This window comes from Propithecus coquereli, unplaced genomic scaffold (genome assembly GCF_000956105.1).
Source record: "Propithecus coquereli isolate 6110/MARCELLA unplaced genomic scaffold, Pcoq_1.0 Scaffold5, whole genome shotgun sequence".
In the NCBI taxonomy this organism is placed as follows: Eukaryota; Metazoa; Chordata; class Mammalia; order Primates; family Indriidae; genus Propithecus; species Propithecus coquereli.
Genome location: NW_012150840.1, coordinates 15,827,078 through 15,840,295, shown reverse-complemented (window position 1 = coordinate 15,840,295; position 13,218 = coordinate 15,827,078). Strand labels below are relative to the sequence as shown.

The window sequence follows — 13,218 nt, the reverse complement described above, 5'->3', positions numbered from 1 at the left end:
TAAAATAGAAAACTGAGTCACAGAGATGTTGAGTAACTTGCAATTCTGCCTAGGAACAAGAATTACTTTAGAATAGTTAGAATATATCGACTGATACTCAGGATCCCGATTTCAGGAGTCATGAGAAGTTTCTCTAGATTAAAAATAACCTTGTCAATCCAAATAAAGTATGGGGTTTAGTTCATAGTAATGTACCACTGACAGTTTCTTGGTATGGTACATTCTGCAAATTTAACATGGCAAGGTAAGATGTTAACAGTGTAAAAAACTGGGTGAGTGGTACATGGGAACTCCCTGTACTATCCTTATAATTTTTCTATAAATCTAAAATTAATATAAAATATGGTTTATTTTTAAGAAAAAATGGATACTGGATACTTGATAGAGGGAGCTTTTCATTGAGTCCATCCACATGAAAAACCATGCTATTATTTTTCCTAAAAGTCATAAAAATAGTTGAAAACTGTGGGGCCTTCACAACACTGCACATTTTACATGTAAGTGAGAGAATGCTAAGGTCTCCATTAGTACTAACTTAGCTTCAGAGACTTGTGCTAGAGTTTTAAAGGCAAATTGGAAACTATTTCCTGGAACAACGCCTCACAGCATGCCTTTTGATATTTGGATTATATTACTTAAATGCTGAAGAAATCTTTGCTTTTTCCCCCTTCTGTGCATTTTTGATGCTGAGCTGTTTCCGGTTTTCCCACACTCCTGCCTGTCACAGAGAAGAAACCACAAAAATGCAGTAAAGCAAAGTCTGTCCAAAGAGCTGCAATTCCATCTCAGGAGGCTGAGGAGTTCTCCTGCCAGCTGCGAGTTCAGGGCAGCAGGCAGCGTCTTCAAACATCCAGCCCTGCTGCCTAAGCCCACCTCTCCACCAGCTGACCAGCCACCATACAGACCACCCCGGGCCATCTCAGGGTGCTGGCAATAACCAGAGAATCCACAAACAAGGAGCACACTGGCAAATTCAGCATTCACATCCAACTCACTAATTTTCCTAGTTAACTGTGGGCTTTTCAAACCTGTGAAGGAGAGTGTGTTTTTAGAATGCATGAGGGTGACTAAGGCTTATGGAGTTTTTAATGTGTGCCAGGCTTTGCTCTATGTACTATATTAACTTTGCTAGTATTTATCAACTGACCTTGGAAGTAGATACCCTTAATCAAAAGATTAACTTGTAACTTGCTGAAGGTATCAAATTAATGAAGTGTGGCTACAAAGGCTGCACCCTTCAGGATTTGACTCTACTCTTTCTAAGGTGAGAAGATACACAGTTTCCTTTCTATTTTGCTACTGGAATTCAACCAGAAACTGCAGCCTTCTTACTGCCTTTCCTTACTACTCCAGAGGGTTCTGCAGTTATTATAATGCCAACTATTCCTAGAACAGTGTTTGGTACTTTAGTGGGCACTGAATAAATATTTGTTGGATAAAGGAATAATGGCAGCAATATAATTAAAACAGTCACAAGGGTTTGTTTTCAATCCAAATCCAGAATTTGATTCACCATCCAAGGAGGGAAAAACAGTAACTACTTTTTCTATGTCCTAGGATTCTTTCTTACAACTAATACTGATCTTGTAAAGGACAAATGAATGACAAGCCTCAACAAAGGCAAGAGAAATACAAATCTCCTCTAGGTGTCCACACAGCAGGAAAGGCCTGCCTTTTCCAGACACCTCTGTAAAGCTCCCCAATTTTAAACTAAAAAAGGGCTGCTTGAATCAACATCTTTTACCAATCTATTTCTAGTTCATTAACCAAAAAATGGCTGGAGGTAGAGTGAAGGATTGTGACCTACAAAAATTTGATGCAGGCACGGAAATGTCTTTTTTGGTATAAAATAGGTGGATTACAAAGGTATTATTATAAAAACACTGTTGCTATACAGAGCTTGTTGACTAATGTGAACAAAGTTTATTTTCTGAAATGAAATCTTAATCCTGTATCTTCTCATTCACCTGCCTAAAAGTGAACAAACAAACAAGGGGGGAGAAGAAGGGTGCTGATCTGATTTTGTAGAATGACCAAGAAAAGATACATGGAGGAAGTTTTCATTGCCTTTTTCCAAGCCCATGGTTCAGGACTGTTACACCTGGTGCACTGTCAGATTGTAGTTCTTGTCAGAGGCCAGCAGAGTTGGTTAGCAATGACCCTGAACCCTGCAGGCAGCTCTCATCACAATCACCTGTGGAACCTAACCGAGCAGTGCCTGCCCCTCCCACAGGGGAGAGACCCGCCATCCGCATGTTGCAGTAGCTCCACAGGTGATTTCAACTGTAGCCAGGGCTGAGCCTGTATTCCCCACCAGGTGTTCTTGTTTTCAATACCTCAATAACTATCTTCAAAGCTCCACAAATAAAGAGTACTATTAGCTTAAAATTGATATAACTCAAAGAAAGTGAACAGAATATTACAGAAAACTTACTTGGAAGCCCTCTGGGATGTTGCCTTTCTGAGCATTTGTTTGTGATTGGGTGGGGGCTTGGGGACCAGGGAGGAGGAAGAACTTGGAGGTGGCACCAGTTTTTGTGGCAGAGTGGTTGGCTTCTGGCCACTAACTGTAGCACTTGAAATTCTGCAGCCTGCCCCATTATTCACTGTCCATAAGTTGGAGTTAGGTAGTGTCTGGCTACCAAAGATTGCCTACAAGGAAAAGAAAAAAAATGATTGATGGAGATCCTCTTCACAACCCATCTGTTATACGTAACTGGTTTGTAAACCTGAAGGGTGGCAAAAAGAAAAGGGGAGCTGTCAAATAAAGTCATTGTTTTTAAAGGGAAAACTTCTCTGATGTTGCCAGTGCAGGTCTAGATTCAGAGAAGGGGAATCTCTCAAAGCAGAGAATTGGGATGATCTTGCTGAAAGTACACTGGGCTAGGAATCACAGCATCTAGGTAATATGTGTTGGTGCCCGTGCATGAATCAGGAAAGCATTTGGTCTCTCTCGGTCTTAGTTTCCTTCACTGTGAAAATCAACGAATTTTTAATGAATGTCTCTTAGCAGGTATCAAGCACTAGAAATAAAGCACAGACTAAAACTAACTAGAAACTTGACTCCATTCCAGCCCACACTAAAACTGTGAACTCTAGAAGATTTGCACATAGGAGGATAAGGAAGAAGTCAGCACGGCCAGGGCATCGTGAGCAAATAGAGAGTGGAGAGATGAGGCTGGAACAGGAACCATGAACCAGACCCGGTCATGGGCTTGAGGGCTAGTTTAGAATTCTTTGTTTTTTTTGGGTTTTTTTTTTGAGACAGAGTCTCAATCTGTGACCCAGGCTAGAGTGCTGTGGTGTCAGCCTACCTCATAGCAACCTCTAACTCCTGGGCTCAAGCGATCCTCCTGCCTCAGCCTCTGGAGTAGCTGGGACTAGAGGTGCGTGCCATCACAACCAGCTAATTTTTTCTATTTTTAGTAGAGATGGGATCTCACTCTTGCTCAGGCTGGTCTCAAATTCCTCCTCAAGCAATCATCCCACCTCAGCCTTCCAGACTGCTAGGATTACAGGTGTGAGCCACCAAGCCTGGCCCTAGTTTAGAATTCTGATGTAGCAATACCTTATTGACTTAGAGCCACCAGGCCCAGCTAATTTTTAATTTTTTTTTCTTTTTTTAGAGACGGGGTCTTGCTATGTTGCCCAGCTAGTCTCAAACTCCTGGCCTCAAGTGATTCTCCCGCTTTGGCCACCCAAAGTGCTAGGATTATAGGTGTGAGCCACCGCATCCAGCATGAATTATATTATATTTTTAATACTGTCTGTGAACTGCCATCAGTAAGAACACCTATTCAGTAAATGTTGTCATGGTGACAACCACATTTCCTAATCCACCAAGTTTTTCTTTTTTTTCCCAAAACCTTTCTGAGACATCTAAATACAAACAAAAAGATGAATGAAAAGGGCAAGCTGAGAACAGTGAGTATAGTGAGCTGTCATTTCTATAAAAAAGAAAAAAGTTTACATACAAACATATATGTATACACCAACACACACAGTAATATCTGCACAGAACAATTCTGGAGGAATACACAAAAAACTGGTAGCCTTCATGGAGAAGAACTTGTTAACTGGGGGTCAAGGTAGGAGGGAGACTATCTTTTTACTACATATCATTTGTATCTTTTGAATTTTGTACTGTGTATGTAGTAATTTATTACAAAAATAAATAAATTATTAAAAAGACAAAAGGAAGTCTAGTTCTAATAACATTTAAGCCAGTAACAAATTTAACTCAGTACAAGTCAAAAATATCCAAATGAAGCCTAAGTTTCAACCAGCTGGGTATAAGACTCCCTATTAGATTGGGTTAAAGAAGGAATTAACTGTTGAACACAAGCTACAAAAGCAGATTAGGTCATCAGTGAAAGGCAGAGAGACCCAAAGTAAATGGAAAAGAACATGGCTTGCAGTCAAATGTGCCTGGGCTCAAATGCTGGCCCTGTCACAAAGTGGGTGATCTTTTCAAGTTACTTTAACCTTTCTGAGCTTCAGCTTTCTCATAAGCAATTAAAATTACTTTGCTGGATTGTTGGAGAGTAAATGAAGATCCTGCAAGTAACCCTAGCCCAAGCGTTCAATAAGAGTTTCCTGAAATAAATTAAGAGCCAGGCACACAGTAGACACTCAACAAATGCTCCATTCCTTCCCAAACCACTACCTCAGTCTATTAAGGAACCAAAGGATGGCATGACATGCAAGTCTACCTATCAGTAATCATTTGTGAATGGTAGTTGGTTATGCATTTTATTCCAACATATTTTTCTAGTCTTATGATGATGCTCACTAGCTGTGAAAGCAAACACTTAAAATGAAAACATATGTTTAGGTTCCCCAGATCGTATTTATTCAATTCTCTCTGACAGAAATAATCTTTTCCTCTTCTAAACACTTAGAAAAATTTATTTTTATGTGTCTTATCACAGTATGTTCTACTTTGCATTACAGCCATTTACGTATGTACTTTTTCTCCCTTCAAGACAATACACACTGGAAATGGCTGGGTTATGTATGTGATTAATTTTTGTTTCACCCACAGTGCCTAGTAGAAAGCCTAGGTGTTTAATAAATGAAAATAGTGGGAAAAAACCCCAAGTATTCATCAACTAGATTCCCATACAAGAAAATAGGCAAGTATGTATTTACATACAGATGTAATCCTGTAAAAGGACCATTCTCTGGACTTTGAACAGTGCCTAATGTGTTGTTTGTTACCAATTCACATTCAGCCACAAAATATGTCAGGCTTTCTGCAGATCCCAAACAAAAATAAATTCACCTTCCTAGATGCAAATTTTGTGGTAGGACCTTAGACATTGATGCTCTATATAAGATTAGTGTTTACTTCAAACAGCAAAATAAGTTAGAACTTACTGCCTGGATACTATTACTTCTCCTCGATTTTGTTTGGGTAATAATGTGTGCCCAGCTGAAAAACTGCATTTCCATATCTCTCTTGTACCCAAGGATAATCACGTGACACACATTCTGGCCAATGAGATATAAACAGAAGCTTCTGCGTGCAGTTTTGGGGAAAGCTCTTTTAAGAGGGCAGATTTGGTTGGTACACACCTTTTGCCCTTTACTTACTGTTCTTCCCTCCAAGAACATGGATATCTAGCTAGAGATGAACAGGCATAGAGTTATTAAGGTAAGCTAAGAATTCAAGAGGATAAACACAGAACAAGCATGGGTTTCTGATGGCATCATGGAGTCTGGGAGAACCTATTCTAGATGTTTAACCATATGGGGAAAAAGAACCCTCTAACTTGTTTAAGCCATGAACGGGCAGAGGGAGTTCTGTTACATGCAGCCAAATGGAATCTTAACTGATATGAGAAATAATTCTCAATCTACCACAGATTCAAGTTTGCTCAAGCCTCAATACAACAGAAATGTACTACATCTCAGAAAGCAGATACTCTTTCCAAATATAGTAAAAAGCTTCTAGGTTGCGACTGGTGGTTGGATGATGATACTCTAATATACTGAATGGATAATGAAATTGTTACAATTGTACACCATTTGAAGCTCCAAAGAGTCAGTAATGTAGACAGGTGTTTCATGAAAGTCAAAGCTAAGTGGGATGGGATTAAAGCAATTAAATCTGATAAGAAAACCAGGAAAACACTCAGGCAATGTTAAAAGCAGACATATAAACGAACGTGTTTAAACCAGTGGCAGAAATCAGCCTCTCCAGGCCCCCCGTAGCCTGTACTGGCCCCAATCCTACAACTCTACCCCACTATAGAGCACATGAACTGTTTTGTCCTGATATTCATTCATAAAAGGACAGAAGAATGATATGAAGTTCTTTCTCTATAATTTCTAAGAAATGTGAGGTTTGGATTTACAATGTTAACAACACAGGGATGGGGGCTGCGCCGTTGTCAATGTCCTAGGAAGGAGAGAGATGTGTAAGCACTGGCCTCTACTCAAGACCTGGTCAACATGTACACGACTCCTGCTTCTTTGCTGGGTGTGGGAAACAGCCATGCTACAGCAAAGAGACTCAGAGAAAACCACAGTTTGAGGGTTGGCTTGGCCCCAGGCAAAAGACTGGAAAGGCCCTCCTTCCCCCACAACAGAAGGGTACTCGTGGGTGGGAAGGAGGAATTTCTGATAGACAGAACACAGACTGCAACTTGGAAGGTTCCGAAGAAGCAAAATCTGGGCTCTCTTACTAGAAAGATAATACTGTTCAGAGATTAAATTCTGGGAGGATTTTTTAAAATTCCTTCCAGAAAAACACTCCTTTTAGCCTTCACTCAGGCTTCTTGGTGATGGAGCAGAGCTGGATGTCTCTTCATAGTGAAATAACTCTGTAAATTCATTTTTTGAGAATTCAGGGAGATGAAGTAGGAAATGCTAATCTCTATTTGAGAAGGTTAATGTCTCTTCGTGCCCCTCTTACTCTGATTTCTGAAGAGCAAACATTTCTATGTATTATTCTCCCCACATTAGATTTTGTCCTAACTTGGATAAAGTTCCCATTATATAGTATACAAAGGCACTTCTAGTATGTTTCTCTCTGGCAGCTAAAGTACTGGGATGGTACATTTTCTTGAGCATATAAGCCACTAATTGCTCACCTTCCTACAACCAGGCCGAGAACTGTTCAATGCAAAAAACACATTGCAACTTTTGCACGACCCTAGGATGCTGTAAAAACCTTGGGGCCAAGATGAGGGTGAGGGTAGCTGTTTCTATTTTGGCAAAAGTAAGCTTCCAAAAGGCCTTTGTCTCACACTGTGTGGAGTTCTTGGCTGTCTTCCATTCACAATGTTTGTCAGCTGGGACAAGACTGGAGGCTGAGCAAGAGCAACAGAGTACAACTTCTGATATTGCTACAAAGCACAGAGCTGTATTATGACTCCAACAGGGATGGGGCAGAAACCCAGAAGTTGCTACTGTTCTTACAGAAAGACCAACCACTCAAACACCTGAGACAGGACATGGAGCTGCCAAAGATACTGGAAATCCTCTGGCATATCCTTCTATTTCTAAAATCAATTAAGAAGCTCCTTCTCCTTTAGCTAGTAGCAAACGAGGTTCTTACTACTTCAAATGACCTAGTCTAAAGGATGTAAATACAGGTACTTAACGTGGGCAGAACAATTTTGAAACTATTATTCACCAACCAATTGAAATCAGTGTACTTCAGACAGTCCCTAAGTACTTGCTAACATTTGAGAAGCATTGAAGGTAATTATAACCAGATATTCAAATATATTCATGGGCCTCAGACTCCTTCATCTAATCAAACGGAAGATACCATCAGTAGTCTCTGAGTTGGTTTTTCAACAGTATTGAGACATCTGAACTGATCTTGGGCTGGGTGTGTGACATGACCAACAAAGCCTAATTATGAGGCAGTTGGATAAGGCCAGGGCTACAGTCATGACCATAAAACCCAGTGAAACTCACTTGCCCTAAGACATGGCACGGATGACGCTCTTCATTAGCAGCCCTGCCCTCCATCTAACCACAGAACCAATTTGTCATACCTTGGGGGAGGCTGATATTCTGATGGCAAGTTTAGACTCATGTGACCGTAGACTGCTTTGCTTTCCATTTCTTTCACATCTCTCTCAGTGACCAGCGATGTGTGAACACTGATCTCTCACAAACTCACACAGACACACACACACACACAATTGGCAGACTGAAAGTTTTTTCCCTTTTTTGGAAACACCTTACTTTCTTTAATACATGTTCATTAGAAAAAGGAAAACAGTGCTAAAATTCATTTCTAATTCTACTCTCAGAGATAACCTGTTAACACCTAGACATTTTTCTTTTCTTTTTTTTTTTATTTCAGCATATTATGGGGGCACAGATGTTTAGGTTACGTATGTTGCCCTTGCCCCCGCTCCCCTCCTAAGTCCGAGTTTCAAATATGTCCATTCTTCGGGTGGTGCGCATTGCACTCTTTGTATATGCATATACCCGTCCCCTCCTCCCTCCTCCTCCCTCCCTAGACATTTTTCTATGTTTAAACAAAGTATGTATATATTTGTACTTCTGTGTGCTTACAAAAATGGGATCATATGATATCCAATGTATTAGAAACTGTTTTTTTTTCTTTCAAATATCTATCTTGAATATGTTTTCCTATCTATTAAGGTAGATCTAGATCACTGTTTTTAATGGCTGTGTATTTTCTATTATGGTTTATCATAATTTACTTAACCAACCACCAATAGTAGAATGCTATAAATTGACACAATGAGGTAGATCTATATTTGTAGTTATGGAAATATGTATGTTTATAATAAATTTCTGAGTGGAAAAAAAGCAGGCACTCAAAATCTTATGCTTCCATTTTGAAACACCATCCAGACACATATACACACATATTCAGGTTCTCACTGATTTATTTTGCTCTTTAAGAACAGTCCTGGGATAAACATCATGTTATCTGTATATTTTGACATATGCTGGATCATTTCCTTAAAATAATTTCCTAGAAGTAGAATAGCTAGATCAGAAGTGTTTTTATTCATCTGCTTCAAAACTTTTCCATATATTAACATATTCCCACACTGCTCTCACTATAGGCTGTAGCAATTTACATTTCCATCAGTAAGTATGTTTGATAAGATTAATTTCCTTATCTTTCCTGTGATTATTATGAGGAAAAAGCTTGTATACCATGAAATGCTATCTCATAATTTGATGCTAATGTTGTTTCTTTTCTCTTTTACAAGACATTGACACCTTTGGACAAAGATGCTAACAATGTACACAGATATTATTCTAAAGAATAATCATTTTATCCTGGTATTAATCATTCTTTTTAGTCTTTCTTCTCATATCTCTCTTTAGCAACTCTTAACAAATTAATTTGTATACCATTTTTAATTGTTCAAATAAGTAAATATTAGTTTTTAAAATGTAGCTAATCAATACTTTATGAGCCTTGAGCTTTTCCTAGGATACCTTTTTTAATATCATTTTAACCAATTTCTGCTTCTGGCACAGGGGTTTAACTAAAATGCTATGTATATTTAAAATTAAAAGAAATACATAATAGAAGAGATATTTGCATATCCATGTTCATTGAGGCATTATCTATAATAGCCAAGATGTAGAAGTAACCTAAACGCCCAGTGATGAATGAAGAAAATGTGATGTATATATGTGTGTATGTACGTACACACACACATGAATATTATTCAGCCTTAAAAAAGAAAAAAATCTTTTGAAACACAGTACTATGAAAAAAACAAAAGAAGGAAATTCTGTGATACAACATGGATGAATCTTGAGGACATTGATGCTAAGTAAAATAATCCAATCACAAAAGGACGAATCCTGTATTGTTCCACTTAATATGAGGTATGTAAAGTAATGAACTCAAGGAAACAGAAAGTATAATCGTAGCTGTCAGAGGCTGGGGGGAGAGGAAAACAGGGAGTTTTTCAATGAGTATAGAGTTTCAGTCATGCAATATCAGAAGTTCTAGAGATCTGGTGCACGACAATGTACATATAGTTAACAATATTGTATTGTATATATAAAAATTGTTGAGGGTAAATTTATGTCATATGTTTTTACTGCAATGAAAAAAGGGCAATACACAATAATGAGAGCACCTAACTTTTATTGAGCTTTTACCACGGAAGAGCACTGCTCTGAGTGCTCTCTCTGCTTTATCCCATCTAACCCTCCACTCTCCTGGGGCATGTCCCATCATTTCCATTTACAGAAGGAACCAAGGCAGGAAAAATGTTCAGCGATTTGTCCATGATTGCACAGCTACTGAGTAGTAAGCGGGGATTTGTACCCAGTGAGTCTGATTTAAGAGCCCCACTATACTATCCTGCCTTATTTGTGTTACGTTGACACCCTTTTAAAGCAAATGTACCTAAAGCAAATCCATTTAAATCAAATCTCCTTTCCAAAGCAAATCTAAAGCAAACCTAGTAATATGTCCAATTTTCATCAGATTCATATAAAAGACAGATTTCATTTGTTTTGCTCCAAGATCATTCTCTTTCTAGAGAAGGAAAGGTTGAAAAAAAATTGTCTGTAAGCAAATCTTTGTTACTTATCTTAAAAGTTAAAGAGTGTGTGTGTGCAGGTGTATACAAAGATAACCTAAAAAGATCAGCAATGATCCCAGACTGAGAGCTCAACTGGTTAAAAAAGAGAATTCATAGCCTCATTTTTAATCGTCTCTTTTATCTTTTATTTGCTAGTAGCTGCAGGGAATTATTTATATGTCAGGGCCCTCATTCTCCCAATAATGTGTCTGTATCTTGAAATAATTATTAAAAGGCAATCTCTAAGTTTCCCCTACAACATTAAATCCTGAGTTTATAAATATCTAACTTGTCTCTTTTTTCAAATGTATAATTTGTTTTATTTGGCCCAGAATTGCAACATGGTTGGCCTACTGGGCATATGTTGCACAGACCTGTCATGTTCATTAAGCATTTTTCCTGGGGCTGCACCCATCTCAGATGGATGGGTTCCTCGTGTTTAAAGATGAGGTCTTTCATTAGCTCACACAGTGACTGCTGTGAGTCTCTTATATGCCTACAGACAAACAGAAACAAACTACAGGTCACAGAGTGAGGGAAGAGAATGAAACTGGTCACCAGGTGGTTATTGCAAAATCACATTTTAATGATATATTACAAATAAGATTAATACCAAGTAGCTGCTACATTAACAATTGCTTCTTAATACTCACAACCTAGCTGAGTTCTGAATTTTAATTGATTACATTGACCCTGTCTTTTATATTTACATATATGAGAGTGTGTAGCAGCACACCAGCAATAAAGCTAGAATACCTTTATCTGACTGATAATAAACATGTAAAATAAAAAGACACTGAAGAGTCACTTCTATCACAGGGGAGGTTGGTAGAGTGGAAAAGGGCTTTGGAAGTCCTCTGACCTGGTTTGAATATTATCTCTGTAATTAGGCAGCTGGGCGGCCCTGGGTAAGTTACTTAAACTCCTTGAACATGAGTTTCCTCATCAGTGAAATGGACATCATACTACATCTGGCACACAAGAAGCACTCACTATACGTCCATTTTCCTCTAAGATTCCAGAAGGACATTCCTCTAGCAGCAGCTTAGAAAACAACCTGATAATAACCAGGGGACTTATGTTACTATCTGTAATGAATTAACATAATGAACTAATATCTATACTGTAGTAATACAATAAGAATCAGATTTATATGGTATTGAAAAGGCAAGCATAATATGAGTTAAGCAAAGGTGTCATCTGTGGTAGTCACATTTGTAGACACCTGTCATGTTTCCTGGTAGTCTTCTAAAAAACACCTATCATAGAAATAAAATTAAAATAGTATTATCTGTAATAATAACAGGGTTGAAAGGACAAAGTAATAATTGGAGCGATAGGACCTATAATATTATTATTATTATTATTTTTACTATATACCTGTGCTGTAAGAATGATTACTTTTTTATCTTTTATTTGCTAGTAGTTGCAGAGGGTCTTGCTATGTTGCCCAGGCTGAAGTACAGTGGCACGATCATTTAGTTCATTTATTATTTGTGTGACCCTGAGACAGTTACATAAATGATGTTCTGTTTTTTTCATCTGTAAAATGGTGCTAATAAGAGGGCAGTTGTAAGGACTCAGTGAGATAATACAAATAAAATGCCTGGTTTGGTGCTTGACATGTGGTAACACAACATCCCAAGGACTATGAGCCTGATGATAACCCACAGGTGTATATTATCATCTCCATAATAGAGATAAAGAAAACAAGGGTCAAAGAAGTTTGAATAACCTGTCCCAGCTCATGGACTAGACAGAGGCAAGACTTAAACTAAGGATTACCTGCTTCTAAAGCCTGTCTAACAGAGGGGCTATTTCCAAAACAACTGAATGCAGTTTTACAGGTATTATTTCATGTATTTTTAATGTATTTTTATTAGGTAAGAAGAAAAAAGTTTGGTTTGGCAAAATCTACTAAATCAAATGGTCCTAGGAAAATCAGTAACAACTAAAAGCTAGAAGCTGAGTATTATGTGAGTTCCTGATAAGGTCAGGAGAAGAAACAAAATAGAACAAAAGAACCAACCAACCAATCAACCAATCAGACAAAAAACCAAAGAAGCAATAGGTTATGACATTCAAGTCAATATGTTCCAGAACTTGAGCACACACACACAGATTCCTCCCCTCTTATGCCCCCAGTCCAACCTTCCTCTCTGACACACGGATATAAAGACACATAAAGACACCTTCTACGCAGCTAGACTGTTTGCTGCTCTTTGTGCCACGCTAAGGAGCTAACTAACATATTATTGCTGGCTGCTTGGAAAAAGACTGCGTGCCTGCTGAATTTCTCTTTCTTTCCTTCCCCTTCCCCACGACACAAACTCACAGCAGCTGAAGGCCTGGAGAAAGAGTATTCATTCCTGCAGCAGGGCAAAATGTTTCTAGCCACATGCAATGAACTTTTAGGAGCAAAATAACAAGACTTGGCTGGGTTTATGTGATGGGCATCCTTTCCACACCTGTGGGGTTGTGCATTTACACACACACCATTAGCAAAAAGCTCCTTACACATGGCACGGGAGATGTTACTAGCACACTTAAAGACCCCTTGATGTGAACACCGAGCTGCCGCTGGCCCTGCTCATTACAGAAACATTAGCCTCTGCTGGCCTTACTGAATCTAGGTTAGCCTGGTAAACTTGAGCATGGTGGGAAT

At 38.6% G+C, this 13,218-nt stretch overlaps 1 protein-coding gene across 1 annotated transcript in view; it reads right to left on the bottom strand.

Annotated features, from left to right (window-relative positions):
* Nucleotides 1–13,218, bottom strand: part of TTLL5 (tubulin tyrosine ligase-like family member 5) — a 320,186-nt gene that overhangs the window by 59,354 nt on the left and 247,614 nt on the right. Inside the window, exon 29 of the mRNA XM_012656057.1 lies at nucleotides 2,435–2,652. Within this exon, the coding sequence (XP_012511511.1) occupies nucleotides 2,435–2,652 (218 nt within the window). The remainder of the gene's footprint in view (nucleotides 1–2,434; nucleotides 2,653–13,218) is intronic.